This window comes from Apium graveolens, chromosome 5 (genome assembly GCF_009905375.1).
Source record: "Apium graveolens cultivar Ventura chromosome 5, ASM990537v1, whole genome shotgun sequence".
Classification (NCBI taxonomy): Eukaryota; Viridiplantae; Streptophyta; class Magnoliopsida; order Apiales; family Apiaceae; genus Apium; species Apium graveolens.
Window position 1 is genome coordinate 113,541,490 of NC_133651.1, and position 19,807 is coordinate 113,561,296.

General features: G+C 33.0%; 1 protein-coding gene across 2 annotated transcripts; it reads left to right on the plus strand.

The window, feature by feature from the left end:
* Nucleotides 1-6,963: 6,963 nt before the first annotated feature.
* On the plus strand, nt 6,964-19,531 carry LOC141724386 (sphingosine kinase 2-like). Of its 2 annotated transcripts, XM_074526515.1 has the most exons (10): nt 6,964-7,439; nt 9,068-9,190; nt 9,281-9,381; nt 11,666-11,738; nt 12,171-12,257; nt 12,368-12,445; nt 12,649-12,719; nt 13,798-14,097; nt 14,623-14,745; nt 19,078-19,531. In XM_074526515.1, exons 1-10 carry the CDS (start codon nt 7,109-7,111, stop codon nt 19,267-19,269), a joined length of 1,479 nt encoding a protein of 492 aa, XP_074382616.1. In that variant the 5' UTR covers nt 6,964-7,108; the 3' UTR covers nt 19,270-19,531. The 2 variants fall into 2 exon arrangements, with proteins under 2 accessions (XP_074382616.1, XP_074382617.1); XM_074526516.1 differs by lacking the exons at nt 6,964-7,439; nt 9,068-9,190 and having other exon boundaries at nt 11,663-11,738.
* The last annotated feature ends 276 nt before the right edge of the window (nt 19,532-19,807 follow it).

Below are 19,807 nucleotides of genomic sequence, written 5' to 3' on the forward strand. Positions count from 1 at the left end.
ACTACCGGCATAATATTGAACTTACAGGGTCACACCATAAAAGAATATTTCCTTTGATGAATAATGAGAGAGAGAATTATTTTTCTAAATAGTTAAGAAAAAGGAATAATGATTAAAATAGTTTTAATTATTTTTAAAGCATTTTATGAAGATAAAATGTGGGGGTTAAAATATATAAAGATATATTATAAAACCCTAGGAGAGTCCTATAAATAGAATGAGATGGATGGCTCATTTGACAAGACACACAATTTTGGTTTTATGAAAACCCTAGCCTCCATCTTCTTCTTCTTCTCTCTCTCTCCCAAAACTCCATTTTTATAAAAGCTTAGTTTTATAAAAAGGTTCATCGAAGCGGATCGTTCTTGGTGGATACCGTTAGAGTGCTTCACACACTAAGGAGCAACGGCTAGCACTCCAATCATTATAAAGCTTCGATTCACGAGGTATGATTTCGATTCCTCGGTTTTTCCCTTTTACATGTTTTTCTATATATGCGGTATATGGTTTTTACGGAATAATTGTTATTTCACGCTTCCGCTCATCCGTAAATTCTTTCAGAAACAGATGGGAATGTGGATGCATGACTATCTAAAGACTTTGTGTTGGAGATGGATCAGGTCTTGGACAGATTTAGAGATGAATATATCATTATTCTTGGAAGCAATTCCAAGGCCTTGACTCTACAGGATGTCTATGATGTAGTCACTGAGGTCTACAAAGCTCAACTCAAAGCTTTTCACCAAGTACAGATCACCTCCAAGTTCAAACATTTTGCTGATCAAATGTCAATGATGGATCTTACTTCCATTGAAAAAGAAGTCAAAAATCTCAAAACATCCTTCATTACTCCTCATGCAGTTGTCCAACAACAAATCACTCATTCAAATGACACAAAGGTCAAGCTGGAACAACTTCACCAAAGCAGATATGAGCCTTCAGCTTTGCTCATGGATGGCATCAAACAGGCCGTGAAAGCAACTTTTGGCTCCTCAACATCTACAAGCTCTCATCAGCCTGGCTCCACTTCTACAAAATCTTCAAATCCAATCTCTTCAACAACAAGTCTCAGACTTGCATACCTCTAACGCTTCTCTCAATGCACAAGTCCAAGCCTTGACGTCTCTAGTCAAAAGTCAACAATCAGATATCCAGACCTCGGTGGACTCTCACAAGCATCTTCAAATGCAGAATTATGTTGCTTTGGGGGCCATCATGGGGAAGCTTAACATACCAATGCCCTCTTTACCTGAACAAATAAGGCCAAAAATTCCAACTCCCCTACTCATGCCTATCACCAAGACTAAGGGGGAGATTGAGGCTAGGATTCAGCAATCTAGAGATGCTAAGGCAAAATTTAAAGAGCCTATTCAGGTTGGTCAAAGTTCAAGTGCTCAAATTGATGTTGAAAAAGAAAGACTTCAAAGGGCTGCAGAAGGACCAAATCAAGATCATGAATTCAATGACCTTCTTGCAGCACTAAGAATGTCTCTTTAAAACAACTATGTGACTTGCAAGAAAGCTTTGGCCAAGAACATCAACTTCATAAGGGCAGTGGTGGTGAAAGTTGATAACTTTTTAGAGAAAAGGATTATCACGAACATCAATGATGGTGGTGTGGATAGGTGCATTTAGGCGACTCTTTCAAATCTTCAGACTTTAAGAGCATCTGAACTGGATGTAATGATTGACAGGGTGAATCCAGTTATTCAAGAAGACACTCAACTTCTCCAAGAGCTCATAAAGGCACATATAGCAGCTTTTCTAGAAGCCTATCTATATCCAAACCAGGGAGTAGTTAATGTATGTCCAACAACCAAGCAAGCCAGACATCTCCTTGTTCCTAAACATTGTGTCAGATCAAATATGAGGTTGATCATGACATTGCAGTCTAATTTGAAGTACAAAAAGAACAAGAAGCATGAGGATGTTGAAATGATAAAAATCTTGGACATATATCTCTTGAATCCTGACACCATGTTGCCAAATACTCAATACAACTTAAGAAATGACAAAGATGATGATGAGTAGAAGGATGACAATCAAAAACCTACTGGCGCAAATCCAAGTCAAATCTCCAAGGCAATTGGTAACAGGGAAAAGAAGCAAGAAGAAAAGAAGGATGATGAGAAGAAAAGAAGAAGTGAGAGGAGAAGCAAGACGAATCATGATGGCTCAGAACCACACCAAACCCTAAAAATCCAAACAACTCTAGCTCAACCTTTAGCTCAACATTCAAAGTCAACAATCTCAAACATCAAACCAGCTCAAACCTCCAAGCCCAAATTTCTATAAAAAGAAACTGCTAACTCTTTTCTAAAAATTCCAATCACCACAAGCCAAACATCTCTCAAGAAAATCATAGACCTACCTTATGTCAAACCATCACATAAAACTCATTTCAAGTCTGTTGGGAGAAAACCTAAGAAAGCTAAGCCTACTGAAAAAGTTGATCCCTCAACAGCTCAACCTTCAACCTCACAACCTCAACAACAACACATTCTCTCTCAATGGCTGCAAGAATCTGACTCTCAACCTACATCTGGAGATGATCTTCTAGTTGAGCAGATTTCTGGATTAGCAAATATCTCACAACATCTACTCACTTCAGACATGAGCAATCAAGACTATCAAGCCATTATGCTCACATACAATGAAGATGTTGAAAAACAGAAGGAGAAGATTGTGAATGATGCAGAAATAGATGGGAATGTGGATGCATGACTATCTAAAGACTTTGTGTTGGAGATGGATCAGGTCTTGGACAGATTTAGAGATGAATATATCATTATTCTTGGAAGCAATTCCAAGGCCTTGACTCTACAGGATGTCTATGATGCAGTCACTGAGGTCTACAAAGCTCAACTCAAAGCTTTTCACCAAGTACAGATCATCTCCAAGTTCAAATATTTTTGCTGATCAAATGTCAATGATGGATCTTACTTCCATTGAAAAAGAAGTCAAAAATCTCAAAACATCCTTCATTACTCCTCATGCAGTTGTCCAACAACAAATCACTCATTCAAATGACACAAAGGTCAAGCTGGAACAACTTCACCAAAGCAGATATGAGCCTTCAGCTTTGCTCATGGATGGCATCAAACAGGCTGTGGAAGTAACTTTTGGCTCCTCAATATCTACAAGCTCTCATCAGCCTGGCTCCACTTCTACAAAATCTTCAAATCCAATCTCTTCAACAACAAGTCTCAGACTTGCATACCTCTAACGCTTCTCTCAATGCACAAGTCCAAGCCTTGACTTCTCTAGTCAAAAGTCAACAATCAGATATCTAGACCCTGGTGGGCTCTCACAAGCATTCTCAAATGCAGAATTCTGTTGCTTTGGGGGCCATCATGGGGAAGCTTAACATACCAATGCCCTCTTTACCTGAACAAACAAGGCCAAAAATTCTAACTCCCCTACGCATGCTTATCATCAAGACTAAGGGGGAGATTGAGGCTAGGATTCAGCAATCTAGAGATGCTAAGGCAAAATTTAAAGAGCCTATTCAGGTTGGTCAAAGTTCAAGTGCTAAAATTGATGTTGGAAAAGAAAGACTTCAAAGGGCTGCAGAAGGACCAAATCAAGATCATGAATTCAATGACCTTCTTGCAGCACTAAGAGTGTCTCTTCAAAACAACTATGTGACTTGCAAGAAAGCTTTGGCCAAGAACATCAACTTCATAAGGGCAGTGGTGATGAAAGTTGATAACTTTTTAGAGAAAAGGATTATCACGAGCATCAATGATGGTGGTGTGGATAGGTGCATTCAGGTGACTCTTTCAAATCTTTAGACTTTAAGAGCATCTGAACTGGATGTAATGATTGACAGGGTGAATCCAGTTATTCAAGAAGACACTCAACTTCTCCAAGAGCTCAAAAAGGCACATATAGCAGCTTTTCTAGAAGCCTATCTATATCCAAACCAGGGAGTAGTTAATGTCTGTCCAACAACCAAGCAAGCAAGACATCTCCTTGTTCCTAAACATTGTGTCAGATCAAATATGAGGTTGATCATGACATTGCAGTCTAATTTGAAGTACAAAAAGAACAAGAAGCATGAGGATGTTGAAATGATAAAAATCTTGGACATATATCTCTTGAATCCTGACACCATGTTGCCAAATACTCAATACAACTTAAGAAATGACAAAGATGATGATGAGCAGAAGGATGACAATCAAAAACCTACTGGTGCAAATCCAAGTCAAATCTCCAAGGCAACTGGTAACAGAGAAAAGAAGCAAGAAGAAAAGAAGGATGATGAGAAGTAAAGAAGAAGTGAGAGGAGAAGCAAGACGAATCATGATGGCTCAGAACCACACCAAACCCTAAAAATCCAAAACAACTCTAGCTCAACCTTTAGCTCAACATTCAAAGTCAACAATCTCAAACATCAAACCACCTCAAACCTCCAAGCCCAAATTTCTATACAAAGAAACTGCTAACTCTTTTCTAAAAATTCCAATCACCACAAGCCAAACATCTCTCAAGAAAATCATAGACCTATCTTATGTCAAACCATCACATAAAACTCATTTCAAGTCTGTTGGGAGAAAACCTAAGAAAGCTAAGCCTACTGAAAAAGTTGAAGTTACTGAAAGGGCCATCAGGAATTGTTTCAAGGAGAATGATTTTCTACCTTTAAACTGGTGATGTTCAGATGAAGACTATTTTCAACAACTGGATGAGAAAATGGTTAGAGTCTGGGTTGTCACTCTAAAGGAAGTGAGAATCTACTTTCAAGATGGGACTTTCACTTTTCTTGGCAGCAATTTGATGGACTCTCTCTCTTCAACAGAAATCAAAAAAGTGATAAGTTTGATGAAGGACAAGGATACTGCTACAAGAGCATGGAGACCTATTTTAGCTGAATGGTTGATTGTAAGGGAGGATACAAGAGCCAGGAGTAGAGCAGAATATGAGGAGAAAAAGAGGAAGTATAATTAGGAAATTGAAATGCATATCAAAAGATCTGAAGAACTCAAAGCAAAAAGGATGAGCAGAATCTCCAAAGATGGAGGATTTCAAAATGTAAAAGCTGGCTCATTTTCAAGATTCAGAATTGAAATGTTTGATGGTTATCTAAAGCAAGACAGACTCAATTTGATAGAAGCTCTAACAGGGGCTCCAATTATAGAGGAACTTGAGATTCTTGTATATTTAAAAGACCTCGTGAGAAAAGAATCAGAAGTTCCAATCTTTGTCTGATGCTTGTAGAAACCCAAACTCAAAATCATCTAATGTACAATTGCTGTAATTGTGTCAATTTTTATATTAGCCTTATTTTCCATTATAACTTGGGGTTAGTCTTGTTAACAGGCATGAATTTGTGTTAAGTAATCTTCTCACAAATTGGGGGAGATTGTTGTGCAAGACATGCCTGTACTTTAACAAGACTAAGTCAAATTGACAACCCTAAGTAAGTTGTATTGTAATCTTAGTTTGCATTTTGTATTTGTAACATTTAAATTTTGTAAAAATGTCAAAAAGCAGACTGGAGTCTTTTTCTGTAAACAGTATCAAGCCTAAGAATTCTATCGGGAAGAAGATCATGTCTCAGAAGAATTATGAAGAAGTTTGGAGTTGAATAAATATGTTTTGAGAAAAATATTTTAAGTCAAGATCTTTACAAGTCACATATTTAATGTTATAGAGAAGTCATTCGAGAACTCCAGAATGACTTATAGAGAACTCAGGAAAACTACTAGAGAACTCAGAGATATCGACAAGCCAAATTGAAGACATGAAGATTGGAGATATTGACAAGTCATTTCTTCACTAGAGAACTCAGAGTTATCGACAAGCCAAAGTTTACTAGAGAACTCAGAGTTATCGACAAGTCAAATTTCACTAGAGAACTCGGAGTTATCGACAAGTCAACAAGTTACTAGAGAACTCAATAATGTCGATAAGTCAAAGTGAAGATATGAATATGAGAGATCTCGACAAGCTAAATTCTCTTATAGAGAACTCAGAGACCTCTACAAATCAAATTTACTATGGAGTATTAGAGATCTCGATAAGTCAATATTCTTATCGAGATGTCAAGATCTCTATAAGGAAAATTGGAGATCTCGAGGTAAAATCTCAAGGTGCAAATTGCAGACCAGTTCAATATCCAAGATTAATAATCAACAAACAATCCAATCAGCTGGATTGACAAGTCTACAAAAAGCAGTTTGGAGAATGTGCAAGATCAATGGTGAAGATTAACTGACAAAGGAAGATCAAAGTTAACACAGTGTGCAAAGATATGCTAAGCCAGAAATGGAAGATATATTTTTCCTAAAATGGAAATGATAAGTGAAAGTTTACTAAAGTGAATAACATATTTTATTATACACCGTGTAAACCACTAGTTAACTATCATATAAAGTTAACACTGGTCCTTTGTTAGTTGTAACAATTAGATCAGGAATTCTTGTATTCTCTCAAGATTGAAGCCAAACTCTTTAGCAACAAAGAGCCTAGAATTTTTGTAGTAAAACATTCTTAATTTTAATATAAAATTAAGTGAATTTTTAAAGATCTGTGTTATTTATAGTTGCATGATTAATTTCTAATTTAACACATCTCACTACAAGATTTGATTTACTTTGTTCAAAACCAAAATAGTTCAAGAAAAATATAAAAACACTAAAACACATTCACCCCTCTGTGTGTAATTCATTATCTAACATAGATATATTTTGAAAATATCTAAAATATATAAATAATTCATTTTATATCAAATATAAATAATATGTGTATCAAACTTTAAAAATTTTCTACTAAATACAATTAATTTATTTATAATTATAGTAACGGACAAAACGGTTAAATAAATTGGAATTTTTTTTAATACTATTTGCTTAATCTCGGAGAAAAAGTTGGTACAGATGATCCCATTTCCCCTTATTTATCTTCTTGTCTCCACATTGTGAATTCAGTTTCTAGATACGTATATACAGACATACATATCCCAACCAACAAAACAACAAAAGCAACCTTAGTACGCAAAGTCAAACAAGAATCACACAAAACTAGACTAGGAAAAAAACCAAACATAAACTCAATCAAACAACATTACATCCCCCCCCCCCCCCCCCAATTCAAACACAACGCCATGGATCAACAAACTGAAGTCAAAGAATGCATATCTGATACAGTCAAATTTAATGGTGTAGATACGACGTTAACGTTAACATTGGCCGGGAAATTACAGTGGCAGGACGGTCAGCGCCACCGTTGTTTGACTGTTGAGAAAGAAGTCCTCGGTTTCTCCACCGTGGGTTCTAAACTGTTTGTTAAAACTGTTGTTGAGATGTCTGAGGGTGTGTGTTGTGTTGGAGGTGGCAACGTGGGTCCCACTAGGAAGACGTTTGTGTTTGAGCCTTTGTCGGAAGAGTCTTTGCAACTTTGGTCTCAAAAGCTTGGTCAATATATTGATTCTTTAGGTGATTTTTTGTTTACATATGTGTGTTGAATTGTTGTAAATGATCATTGTCTGTGTTGGTAATTTGTATTTGTTTTATTCATGCTTATTTTGAAGAAGGGGTTAGGGAGATTAAGATGTTTACGGAATTTTCCCCTTTACTGGTTTGATTTAGTTTTATCAGGGTATTTAGTCGAGGAGTTTGGAGTTCAATTTTACTAAATTTGATGCTATTTGGTATTTAATCACTTCCTAGGTGAATGTGGAAGTGTATAATGCAGAATGTGAACGGGATTTTGTTTGGTTGGCAGTTTGAATGAGATGCATGGTGTATTTTCATAGGTGGAATTTATAGTATAGACTTTGTTAGTGGTATCTTGTGTAATGTGCTTATTTTAGTGATTTCCCTAGAACTTTTCTTTTTAGTGAACTGACTGGTAGGTTTCTAACTGCAAGTTTGAGAATGTTGAAGGCTTTCGATTTTTTGAGAATGTTGAAGGCTTTCGAATTTGAAACAATCACCATGTCTGTTTTGGAACTTATAATAAACCAAACCAGACAAAGTCGATGTATCCCCTAGGTAGAGCAGGATGCCTTACATCTACACAAAAAGAGTGGATATTGGAACTTATATTATAATCATAATTGAGTTATGCATGATCTAAGCAGTTGTCCCGAAACATTGTTCAGTTTAGTTCCTTAGAGTGGTGGTGTCGCTGAGTGTAAATCCCTAGAACCTTAATCAGAGTTACCGATATTTTGCTTTAGGTGATTTTACTTCCTTCTGGGAGTACAAGTTATACAGATATTTTTGTATAAATATGAAGGAAGTGGAGGAGTGACTTTGCATGACCATATATTAGCACAATGAAAGAGAAATAAGAAAATTCCTTCGGAAAAGGTAAACCTTAATGGCTGAAATCAAATTTGACATTATTTTATAGTTTTAGATGGCAAAGCTGATGCTACCGTGGAAAATCTGATGCTAACGTGCAAAGGTAATCCTTAATAGGTGGCAAATCTGATGCTTCCCTGCAAAGACATTCACCTCCCCTTTTTCTCGTAATGGTATTTTTAATAAACATGGGGGAGTTATGTGCAAGGGTAACTTATGTTAAAACACCTTAAGTTGTTGGCCCACATCCTAATAACCAGTCTAATGTGTTAATGGTGAACAGACACATTTATAGTTTTATTTATAGAAAGAGTTATTTCATGTTTGTAGTAATATCCTTAGACGTTCGACTTCACTAGGAGGTAATTCAATTTATCCAATAATTATTGCTTTCTTGTCATGTGCGTTTCTTTCCCTGAATTTTATCTAGACTGCGAAAACAATGGGTTGATAGTGTGCTGCTATAATTTAGGATGGATTCTTTTTACTCTTCTTGCTACTTTGTGCTTTAATGACTACATGATTAGTTTTCAATCTATGAGTAAGAAATGACTTCAATAGTTTGCCATACAATTCTAATTATCAGTTTTTTCTCTCTAAAAGAGTTCTCCTAGGTTGCTATAATTTTAACTAAATCATAATTGTGTTACATCATTGAGAGCCTCACACACACACAAACACATTTTTGAAGCATTTATACTAAAATGTCAGTGATATGTTATTTATCCTTTTTCTTCCTTTGTTTTTTATTGCAGGGCGGCCAAAAAAACTGCTCATATTTGTTAATCCATTTGGAGGAAGGAAATCTGCTTCAAAGATCTTTCTTTCTGATGTAAAGCCCTTACTCGATGATGCTAATATATTATATACAATGCAAGGTTGGTTTTTAATCGTATATCTCTTCATACAGACGTTACATATTTCGTAGTCGAGTATAATAGTCGTTTTCTTTGGATTATGTTTTTTAGAAACCAAACACCAGCTCCATGCTAAGGAGATCGCGAATAAAATGGATCTGTCGATGTATGATGGTATTGTTTGTGTTAGTGGGGACGGAATATTGGTTGAGGTTTGTCATTTCTCTTCAATTGTTTATTTAATCAGGCAATTCACATTTTTCAATTTCTTCTCTCTTTTTTTCTGCAACAAACGATGAAGGACGAGTTGCCTTTTGTTAATAGCCAAAACCAATGCAAGTAGAACAAATAACATATCCATGTAGAGTATTGTGTTTACAGGGAATGCTGTCAACTTGTCAAGTAAAGTGTTACATGATTACATGGACAATAAATATTTGAGAAAAAATGTCAAAAATACCACATTTTTAAGATAAGTGACAAGAATACCATTTTTTAATTTTTTGGCAAAAAATACCACTTTAATATGCATTTGAAAAATGTGTACTACTAATACACATTTCAAAAACTAATACAAAAAAAAAATTAGGGCAGAGACAGATACGCATTACTGAAAAGCTTATCACCTGTATGTGTTACGAGCCCTTTTTTTGCAATTTTTTTTAAAACATGATACAAATTTTTTAAATGTGTATTTGTGATACTTAACCTTGAAATGCGTATTAGAGAGGTAATTTTGGCCAAAATTTTCAAAAATGGTATTTGGGTAATCAAGTCTAAAAAAAGTATTTTTGGACATCACCCAAATATGAAAATGGATTACTTAGGTTAACTAAATAGATGAAAAACACCACTTTTAACCAATTTTTAAGAATTGTAAGGATCTATGTGATTTAATAGACTCAAATATCTATGAGTTCTGATTGATAATTTAATACTCTATAGTTGAGTGACCCATTATTATATTAAGACTATCTCCCATGTGTGTGCATGATGTAGTGTGCCTATATTTGCATGTGTTCTTTTGAGATAAACATAAGTACTCACACATTTTTATCTTTTTTTAGCCCATAATCAAATATAAAATAATGCAAAGAGTCAAACACATTAAACTTTTAGGAAAAATATTGTTTCAAAATTCATACAACACTAGGCTCTATCACTCTTCTTATCAATCCAAGTTAGTTAAAATATGTACGTCTATATACCTGTAATGGATATTGTGTTTAATTTGTCAGTACTTTACACGTTATATTAATCCAGCCAAGGGAGATCAAAATATTATTTAGTGCTAAACTTTAGTCTTTAATTACAAATTGAGGAAAAATGAAGATTAAACCATAATAATAATGATAAAAACCATAATTTGGGCAAGAATACATCAAAATTTCTAGAATTTGTTTTTAGTTACAGACGAATTATGAAACAGTTAAAATTTTGATGATATTAGAACTCATGCTTGATAAAGGGAATATAGAAGAAAGATTCAAAGTGAGAAATTGTTGGTAGAAATCCAGTAAAAGGTTCAATGCATTGGTCCAGGACTCCAGGTATCTTACAAGACATACCAAAAGGTAAATAATAAACCTTTGTTAGTAGTTTGGGCCTTCATACTTGTTAAATATATGATCGTATTGGGGCCTTCCTCTAACACCTTAAGGTTTTAGACGAACTGGTTACTCAAAACATGGTATTAGAGCTTAGGCGGACGGAATAACTAAGGTTCGATTCTTAGCCACCCCCAACATTCTCACAATTTATGAGGGACACGAAAGACAAATTTATGCCCCAAAGATGAGCGCCCGTGATCCACTCTTCGACCCATAAATGGGATTTCGAGTGAGGGGGAGTGTTAGAATAATATAAGATCCTGGATATGGCCATTCTCTAAAATCTTAAGGTTTTAGAGTAACTGGTTCCTTTACATGGTATCAGAGCTTAGGCTGACGGAAGAACTAAGGTTCGATTCTCAGCCACCCCCAACATTCTCACAATTTATTGTGGTGCCGGTGTTCCACTCTTCGACCCATAAATGGGCTTTCGAGTGAGGGGGAGTGTTAAATATATGATCGTATTGGGACCTTCCTCTAACACCTTAAGGTTTTAGATGAGCTGGTTACTCAACAATAATAATGATATTATCATATTGGAAAAAGTTATCCTTAAATTGTTATAAATTTTTAAAACAAAGTCAGAACTTAGGACTTGTAAGTTCCACTTGCTGAGCTGATTTTGCATATTGTTTTATAGAAAATTTTAGATAGGATAAACTGAAGGGTAGACTGTTTACCAAGTTTTAACAAATATATTATAACACCAAACACTGGGATACTTACATTTAAATGATATGAATTTGTCAGTCGACAGTGCCATAGCTGTTTTGGTTAACAAAGTCAGACCATTCTTCTGTAATATCATTTTTTAGATCTTTTGTTTTTTGTAAACATATGGTCATAAACTTCATCTCATTCCTGTATGGTATGTACTTTTTAGTAGGTTGTAAATGGACTCCTGGAGAGGGAGGACTGGCAGTCGGCAATAAAAATGCCTCTTGGAGTAGTACCTGCAGGTGTGTGGTATCACTTCTAGTCAGATATTCCAGTGTTTTCCTTTCTTTTAATATCTTTTTCTTTTACATGCATACTTGTGGTGTTTAAGTTTTACTTTTGATTTTTGGCCAAAAAAAAGTTTTACTTTTCATTAGTGATCTCTTGTCCTCTTGAATCCTTCAGGCACAATGTTTTACTTGTATGTTTAAGATTTGCTTACATTTTCACCTTTCATATGCCAAATTGAATATTTAGGTCATTTACTCTTCTACCTATTTTAATTGAACTATGTAAGAATCTTGTACAGAAGGAACCATTTATGTAGCAGCTAACTTCAAGTCGAATTTTTTGTCTAACTGCAAAGATGTTCTCGTAGTTACTTGAATTCACGGTGATGCTTGTTAATTACAGTGCTGTTATATTATATTTTTTGTGCAATATTATGCCCACAGGTACCGGAAATGGTATGTCAAAATCTCTTCTGGACTTGGTTGGTTATCCATGTACAGCCCTTTATGCGGTTCTTGCGGTCATTCGAGGTTATAATTTGGTCCTTATAGATGTTTTATTGTTATTATTCATTTTTTGCAATTAATTTCCTTACCCTCATTTTTACCGAGAAAGGATTTTTCTTTTCTGTCATCGGCAGGACATAAGCGTTCATTGGACGTAGCAACTATCTTGCAGGGGAAGACCAGATTTTATAGTGTGTTAATGCTTGCTTGGGGTATAACTAAAAATAAAATATGTAGCACTGTTGAATTATTATTTTGGTGTTGTTTTACTTTGGTTAAAAAGAAATTGCACTCTCCACTTTCCGTTGGCGGACTTCACTTCTGATGAGTTCACACATGCACTGTAAAATTGTTGAGTATAACCATCAATAATATTTTGTTTTCTAAATCGTCAGACTATGACATGCTGTTTCAGGTTTGGTGGCTGATATTGACATAGAGTCAGAAAAGTATAGATGGATGGGGAGTGCACGAATGGACTTCTATGTACGTACTTTGTTAACTTATATATTAGTCTGCCATTTTCCCCCTCTTAGAAATGAAGAGGTATTTCCTTTAATGATTAAAATTTAATTTGTTTTCTATATGTTTTCCCTATGTTTTCATAGTAAATCTAGATTAATTTGTATCTAAACTATCAGTCATATGCTAATAATATTAGGAATTACCTCCTATCTTAAGTTTATTAAGAAAATGTAATAAGATAAATAGTTTAAGTTCCTGTTTGGCCACCACTAGCATTCTTAAAGGCTTGCATCTAATGGAAATATACCGAATCAAAATGAAATACTATAAAATGTTAAGAATTGGCATGAAAGTATCTGCAATTTATTCAAATAAACTTTCAAGGTCCCATTTTATATTCTGTATATGCATCAAGATTCTAACCTCGTTGTTAGTATGTGTTGGAGGTCACGTATCAATATATTATTGTACTTTATCAGTCAGGTCTTACCTGTGATTGGCAAAGAGTATTTTAGGTTTTTTAATAAACAAAATGAACTATAAGATGTGCACAAGACATACTTATCAACCACGGCTTATATTTAGTTGGTGTTCTTAGTATTTTTTACATGTATAAATAATATATATATGTATATATTCACAAGTATGTTTTCGGCACTTAATATATACCCAGAATCTTTCTAGGAAGTGGTGTAATATAAAGTATACTAGTATTGAATATGACATACTATATTTTGTTCTCATGTCCTAGATTAAATGTTGAACCAAATCCATCCTTTGAAGTAATTATTGCCAGCTTCTTGTCACTGAATGGGTGTGTTCTTTGGCATGGATTTCTAGTGTGGTAGAAAAATACTGTTCTGTTGTTGGTTGGTCAAGTACTCTGTTAAATATAAATGTGCATCTTTAACCACAGTAGTCTCTTTAGCATAGTGAAATTATTATCTTGAAGTGGCTAGTGGTACACAACTTCATTTTATAGGCATTCTGAATGGCCGATAGAAAAAGTTGGAGGGTGTCTGGAAATTGTGTTCTGAAATTTACTTTCTAGATTGCTTAAGAAATTAAGTTTGTCTTCTCAAGACTAGTGTATGTACAGGCTCTTCAACGGATACTACATCTGCGAACATACAATGGGAATGTATATTTTGTACCTGCTCCGGGATTTGAAGCTTTCGGGGATAAATTAACTGGACAAATTGTTGAATGTGCTGGAGGTGTTTGTACTCGTGGTCCAAATCAAGAGGAGACAATTAATATTCAACAGCATGGATATCGACAGTCCAATATTAACCTGCAGAATTTGAATTGGAGAAAGATTGAAGGTCCTTTTATTTCAGTTTGGCTTCATAATGTACCCTGGGGAAGTGAGGACACCATGGCAGCTCCTGATGCGAAGGTTGATTTCTTTCTCTCAGTTTAAATTGATCGAATTCTCTTATTTTTTAGCTTGTTCTTAACCAAATTGATGAGTTTTTTTAATTTTTTTTTATTTTACATCAATTTCCCAGTGTTGTCTTATGTTTTATGAAATTAAGAATTTCACCACAATCTTTGACAAGCTAAATTTGTTAGAATACTAGTTTCTAATTTTTAGCTAGAACTAATATATTTTTGTTCCCTCTGAGATTTAATGCGCCTGTCTTTGGGTTGGGTGGACATGCAGAGATGGAGGGGATTATTTGAAAAACTAGATTATATCTATTTAGCCTATTCAATTGACATGTTTTTTGGAGCTCCACACTTTAAAGCTTTTTACAATTTCACATGATTGATTAGTGATTCGAATGAAATTTTAGCTATGTACTTCCGGACTCTGTTTCATTACTATTTTTCATTAATACATTTCATTAACATCCTACTGCTCTTCTTAATATTTTGGAACACAACAGTTGGTTGATTGTTGTTGCTTGTTTAAGTGCAGTTCGCTGATGGTTATTTGGATCTGATCATTATGAAGACTTGCTCCAAGTTACCCTTGCTAGCTCTAATGACTGAAATGAACAACGGAAACCATGTCAAATCACCTCATGTATTGTATCTTAAGGTGAGTTTATTGTTTGGAAGCTAGCTCTTAATTATATATATGTTTAAGCATTATAATTAAAATGGTGCTGGAGCCTAAAATTTCTTTGCTTGACGTTAAAATAGAACGAGACTTAAAAGTGATATACCTTTAGCCACAAGTTAGCTGCGGTTTACATAGTAAGAAATACTGTATTTAGAGAGGAAGAAAATGATAGAATTTAGGCATTTGAAATTTAAGAAGAGATAAATAAGGCAAACATATTTAGCAAAACAAATTAAATGAGGCAAACACGTACAAAATTACGATTGAGGTGATTCAGTATTAATCTTGGTTACCCTCCGAAATATATTATTACAATATTAAAAGTGAATTTGCAAAAAGATGATCTCCGGAAGAACGGAAGATAGAGCAGTTATCAACCTTGACACAAGATATTGAATGTAGTATTTCCTGACATGTTTGCCTATATTTGACAAGCAAGTCAATATCTTCTAAGTTCTAACATGCTTATATCAGCTTCTTTGTTCATAGAAACATCGATTTGAAACTATACTTCTGTAGAAGAATCTTTTGCGGTTGTTAGGAGAGGGTTTCTTACACTACTTGTAAAATGATCTTTGATCTTATATTCTTCTTCCAGTTCAAGACTTTACAATTGAACCAGCTCATTAGGGACATCAACTACACTCCATACACCATTAATTTTTTTTATGTGTTGAAAATTTTTCTATTGGCCCTTCCGTTAGGGATAATAAAAAATGTGGTTTGTAGGAATCGAACTAGAGATATTTCATTCACCTTTACAACCTCATACCGTGTGCGTGTGCTAAATGAATATTTTATTTAACTTGAATTCCACAAAAAAAAAGTTACTTAAATATTTGCACAGTTAATTAAGTTAATTTTAAAGAATTGAATTCGAGATATAAAGTTAGGCATAGTACATAAATGGATTATTATCTTATTTATTAATCATTTTTTAGTTTGAAAATATATCTCATATATTTTTAACATATTTTTTATTATAAAAAGTAATTAAAATGTACATATATAATTTTTTTAAAAAATATTGAAAATAGAATCACTTATATATAAATAATCTATATTGGTATTACATATTTAGATAAGTTCGAATTGTAATGAGTCAATGCATTTTAGTTTATTTCGAATTAGAAATCAGAACTGGGCCCATTGTTCAAAAAATACTCGAAATTTGACTACATGACCCGACCGAAAAACATCGTCACATTCTAAGTTTAGTAAATTTAAATTACAAGTTCGGCGAGAATATCTTATCAATAATGTGAATTTCTTTAATATCTTATGTTAATATAAATTAATATGTTTGACTTTATAGAATCAAATCAATTGATTATTTGTATTAAAATTACTAACTTCACTGGTAGCACATTATTGTTTTTGGGATTTGTCATGATTGTAAGAATATTCGAAATTTGATATGAGATCTCACGAGATTTGTTAAAACTACGATGATATATTAAATCGATTTATTCTCCATTTTTCACTTTAAAAAAACTCGCTTTTAAAAAAGAATTCTTTTAGATAAGCAATATTCATTGATTAAGATAATATTGTACAAATATTTTGAATTATTCAAATAAAGTTATATCTATACAATATTGTAGCATTTGATTCAATGCATTTTATATTATTTAAAGAAAAAATATATATTGTTCAATAATTTGAAGTAATTAACGAGTTCAACAGATATTTATAAAACTTTATTGAATTGAAAAATATTTATTCTTAGGAGAATAGTATACAATATTATCAAATTATTATATGAAGAAATATTAGAGTCGTAATGAAAGAAACTTAAAAAATGTTTAAATAACGATATAATTACAATTTTTTCTTCGAATTTTTGAAAAAAATCATGAATATCAATAATAAGTCTTTACAATATACAATTTATTTTTATGTTATAACCATGATTGATACTCGGTTGCGTAAAAAATAGATTGGATTGTTTGTCAGTGATAATGTGAATACCATATATATAAATTATAGCAATTTATTTGTTACATAATTTTAATTTTTGAATAATAATAATTGCATGTTATTTAAGTAATCAATTGACTCACTAGATGTTAATATTGATTATACATGTACATAAATTAGATATTTAGAATATAAATAATTGAAACCATCATATCATAATTTACTAAGAAATGTAACATACGATAATTTACGTCACACACACATATAACTTAATCTTACTTTGTTAATAGTGTAAATAAAAAACTAACATTTTCCCATATATATATACGTTGAATTTCAAAAACTAACATTTTTCATTAAAATCAACTTTATAACAGTAATGTAAATTTTACATTATTGTATATTATGATTGCAAGTCATTCTGACTTCAAATATGCATTTTTTTATCCATTTTAAATTGAGTAATTTATTGTAAGTTAGTAGTGAACTTAGTAATAATATATACCAGTACATATAGTTTATTTAAATAAAATTCAAATATATATAGTTTATTTAAATAAAATTCAAAATTTTTGGTCTAAGTCTATATTCAACATATAAGTTAATTTTTAGCTTTTTCTTTGTAAACATACTAACGAAGAGTAAGTTCAATCGTTTCGTTTTAAATACAAATTATAGAAAACAAATAAGAATGTATATATATATATATATATTTCTTAGTGAGCTATATTAGAAACGTTGTGTAATTTGGTAATGTCTTGTATTAAAATAATACACATTGATAAACAATTTTAAATACAAATTATAGAAAACAAATAAGAATGTATATATATATATATATATTTCTTAATGAGCTATATTAGAAACGTTGTGTAATTTGGTAATGTCTTGTATTAAAATAATACACATTGATAAACAATCAATTTGTATTTGATATACGTTAGACATTGTACAACATTTAGAAATAAGAAAACAACTAAGAGTAATTTCCACAACGTCCTTGCATTTTCACTACGAATAATATAAATAAATGAGCTCCTAATTGTTTAGAAGTCAAAATCAAACAATTACTCCAACAATACTCCTTAAATTCACTCTCTAACTATCTTTTTACTCATTAAAGTCATTTATGTTAAATAGACGGTAAGAAAAATATAATATAATAATAATTGAGGATGGGGGTATTCACAGAATTCGAAGCTCGAGGGACAAGGAGCTTGTTGGAGAGAAATTTTATCAATTTCTTCAAAATTTGACTTAAGAACCTATATAAGGATAGTGTTGGAGTTGCTCTAAGAACATTATAATTTCATGATACATAAAAAAAACTCTAGAAAATGACCCGTGGTTATTATGCTAGTTTTAGAATAAGGAGACTCATAAGAGTAGGAGATAGGCGTCAGATGTGTTTTAAGCAATGCCGGGCGACATGGTTCAGGGGCAGTGTACAAGGTCCCGAGCTATAGTGATGGACAGTTTTTTGTTATATTTTCTTTATGTGGACAGGCTTTTTAGTTAGGTTAACTGGTTAAGGACTGACCTTTGGGTTGAGGTCAGGATTTTGTTGCTCGGATATGGGTGTAAACCGATACAGGTTTAATGATTTCTCGATGGATGTTGGGCAGATTGATTCTTACAATTTGGATGGACTCAACCCTGAACGAATTTGTCCGAGAAACTCAGAAAAACTAAAGGATAAATTTGGGTGTGAGAGAGTTTAAAAAGAGAGAGACGCCAATATCTTTTACAATGACCATAAAGTTGTAAGTGAAGGATTTTTGATAGTAACAGTGTATGATTACAGTTTACAACTTTTTTTTTTGTTGCTAAATACAGTTTACAACTTTATTTGTAATAAGTTAATAACAACTGTTGATTACAGTTTACAACTTTATTTGTAACAAGTTAATAACAACTGTCAGTATTCTTAATTGTGTTGTAATATTTACTCCCTCCATGTAGTGATAACTGCCAACATATTTTCCTATGTTTAGTATATTCTTAATAATAATATAATCAAACCAAAATATAAAACCAACTAATTATTCTATGTTGTTAATTACACAGTATAATTGTAACTGTACATTTTTTTATGCTCATCAGATTTACAACGTTATATTGTAGAAACTGGGAAAGTCTCCCGAGCTTTATTTTATATTAAAAAGTAAGGGCGGTGACCTGTATTCTATCGAACTTATGTAAGATTCTTGATTGGAGGCCACGCGAAAGCATTTTGATGTACATAGCAAACTGGTGTACAGGGTACTATGGGCTATCATGTATGCCTGCAATTGTGAACGCCTAAAACTAGATATATATGCAAGTGCTTGTTGCATGTGAAGCTAACGTGAGTTTCTCATATGCATTTCTATGTGATACGAATAATAGGTGAAGGCGTTCATTTTGGAACCGGGTTCGCAAACTGCTGATCCATCCAAGGAAGGGATAATTGACTCAGACGGTGAGGTCCTGGCTAGAGGAAAAGGAACATACAAATGTGACCAGAAGTCACTGATGACATATGGAAAGCTTCAAATAACCGTTGACCAAGGTTTAGCTACGCTTTTTACCCCAATCTAGCACTATTTTTTTACACCTTTTTGTTAATGTGGTTTTAGTTCTGTAATTAATACTTGTAGTGCCAAAACAGCTGATAATGTGTTCTTGAGGGATCACGGTCTGTTTTAACAATTGGAATATTCTTTTTGTTGAACCATAGTGTGACCCCATGTGTGTTTTTTAGTCGTCCACTTCGAAGGATCGTTTTATATTTTTGGGATATCTTAAAAGAACAAGTGTATAAGTAAATTATTAATAATAAGTTTTTTCAATTGTTAAGTTATTTACTGGTTATCTTGCCCGTATTACGCACACGGATTTTTGTTATATACGATCTTTTTTAAAATTTAAAAGATATATATTCATGAAGTTCCGATAATGTGTACCAACATTTTTATACCAATATCATCATGTGTAAAAACTATCAAAGAATCATTTGATAATGTCTCTTCCCTTTTCCTGTTTTTGATAAAAAAATGGTATAGTATTATAGTCAAATGGTATGGAGAGTTCTATTTTTTGTATATACTTTAAGCACATTTATAGTTTAAATATTAAC

Coding starts and splice junctions, on each gene's coding strand:
- LOC141724386 (XM_074526515.1), top strand. CDS start 7,109: ATGGATCAACAAACTGAAGTCAAAGAATGCATATCTGATACAGTCAAA. Junction 9,382..11,665: donor GGGACGGAATATTGGTTGAG/GTTTGTCATTTC, acceptor ACTTTTTAGTAG/GTTGTAAATGGACTCCTGGA. Junction 12,446..12,648: donor TGTGTTAATGCTTGCTTGGG/GTATAACTAAAA, acceptor ATGCTGTTTCAG/GTTTGGTGGCTGATATTGAC.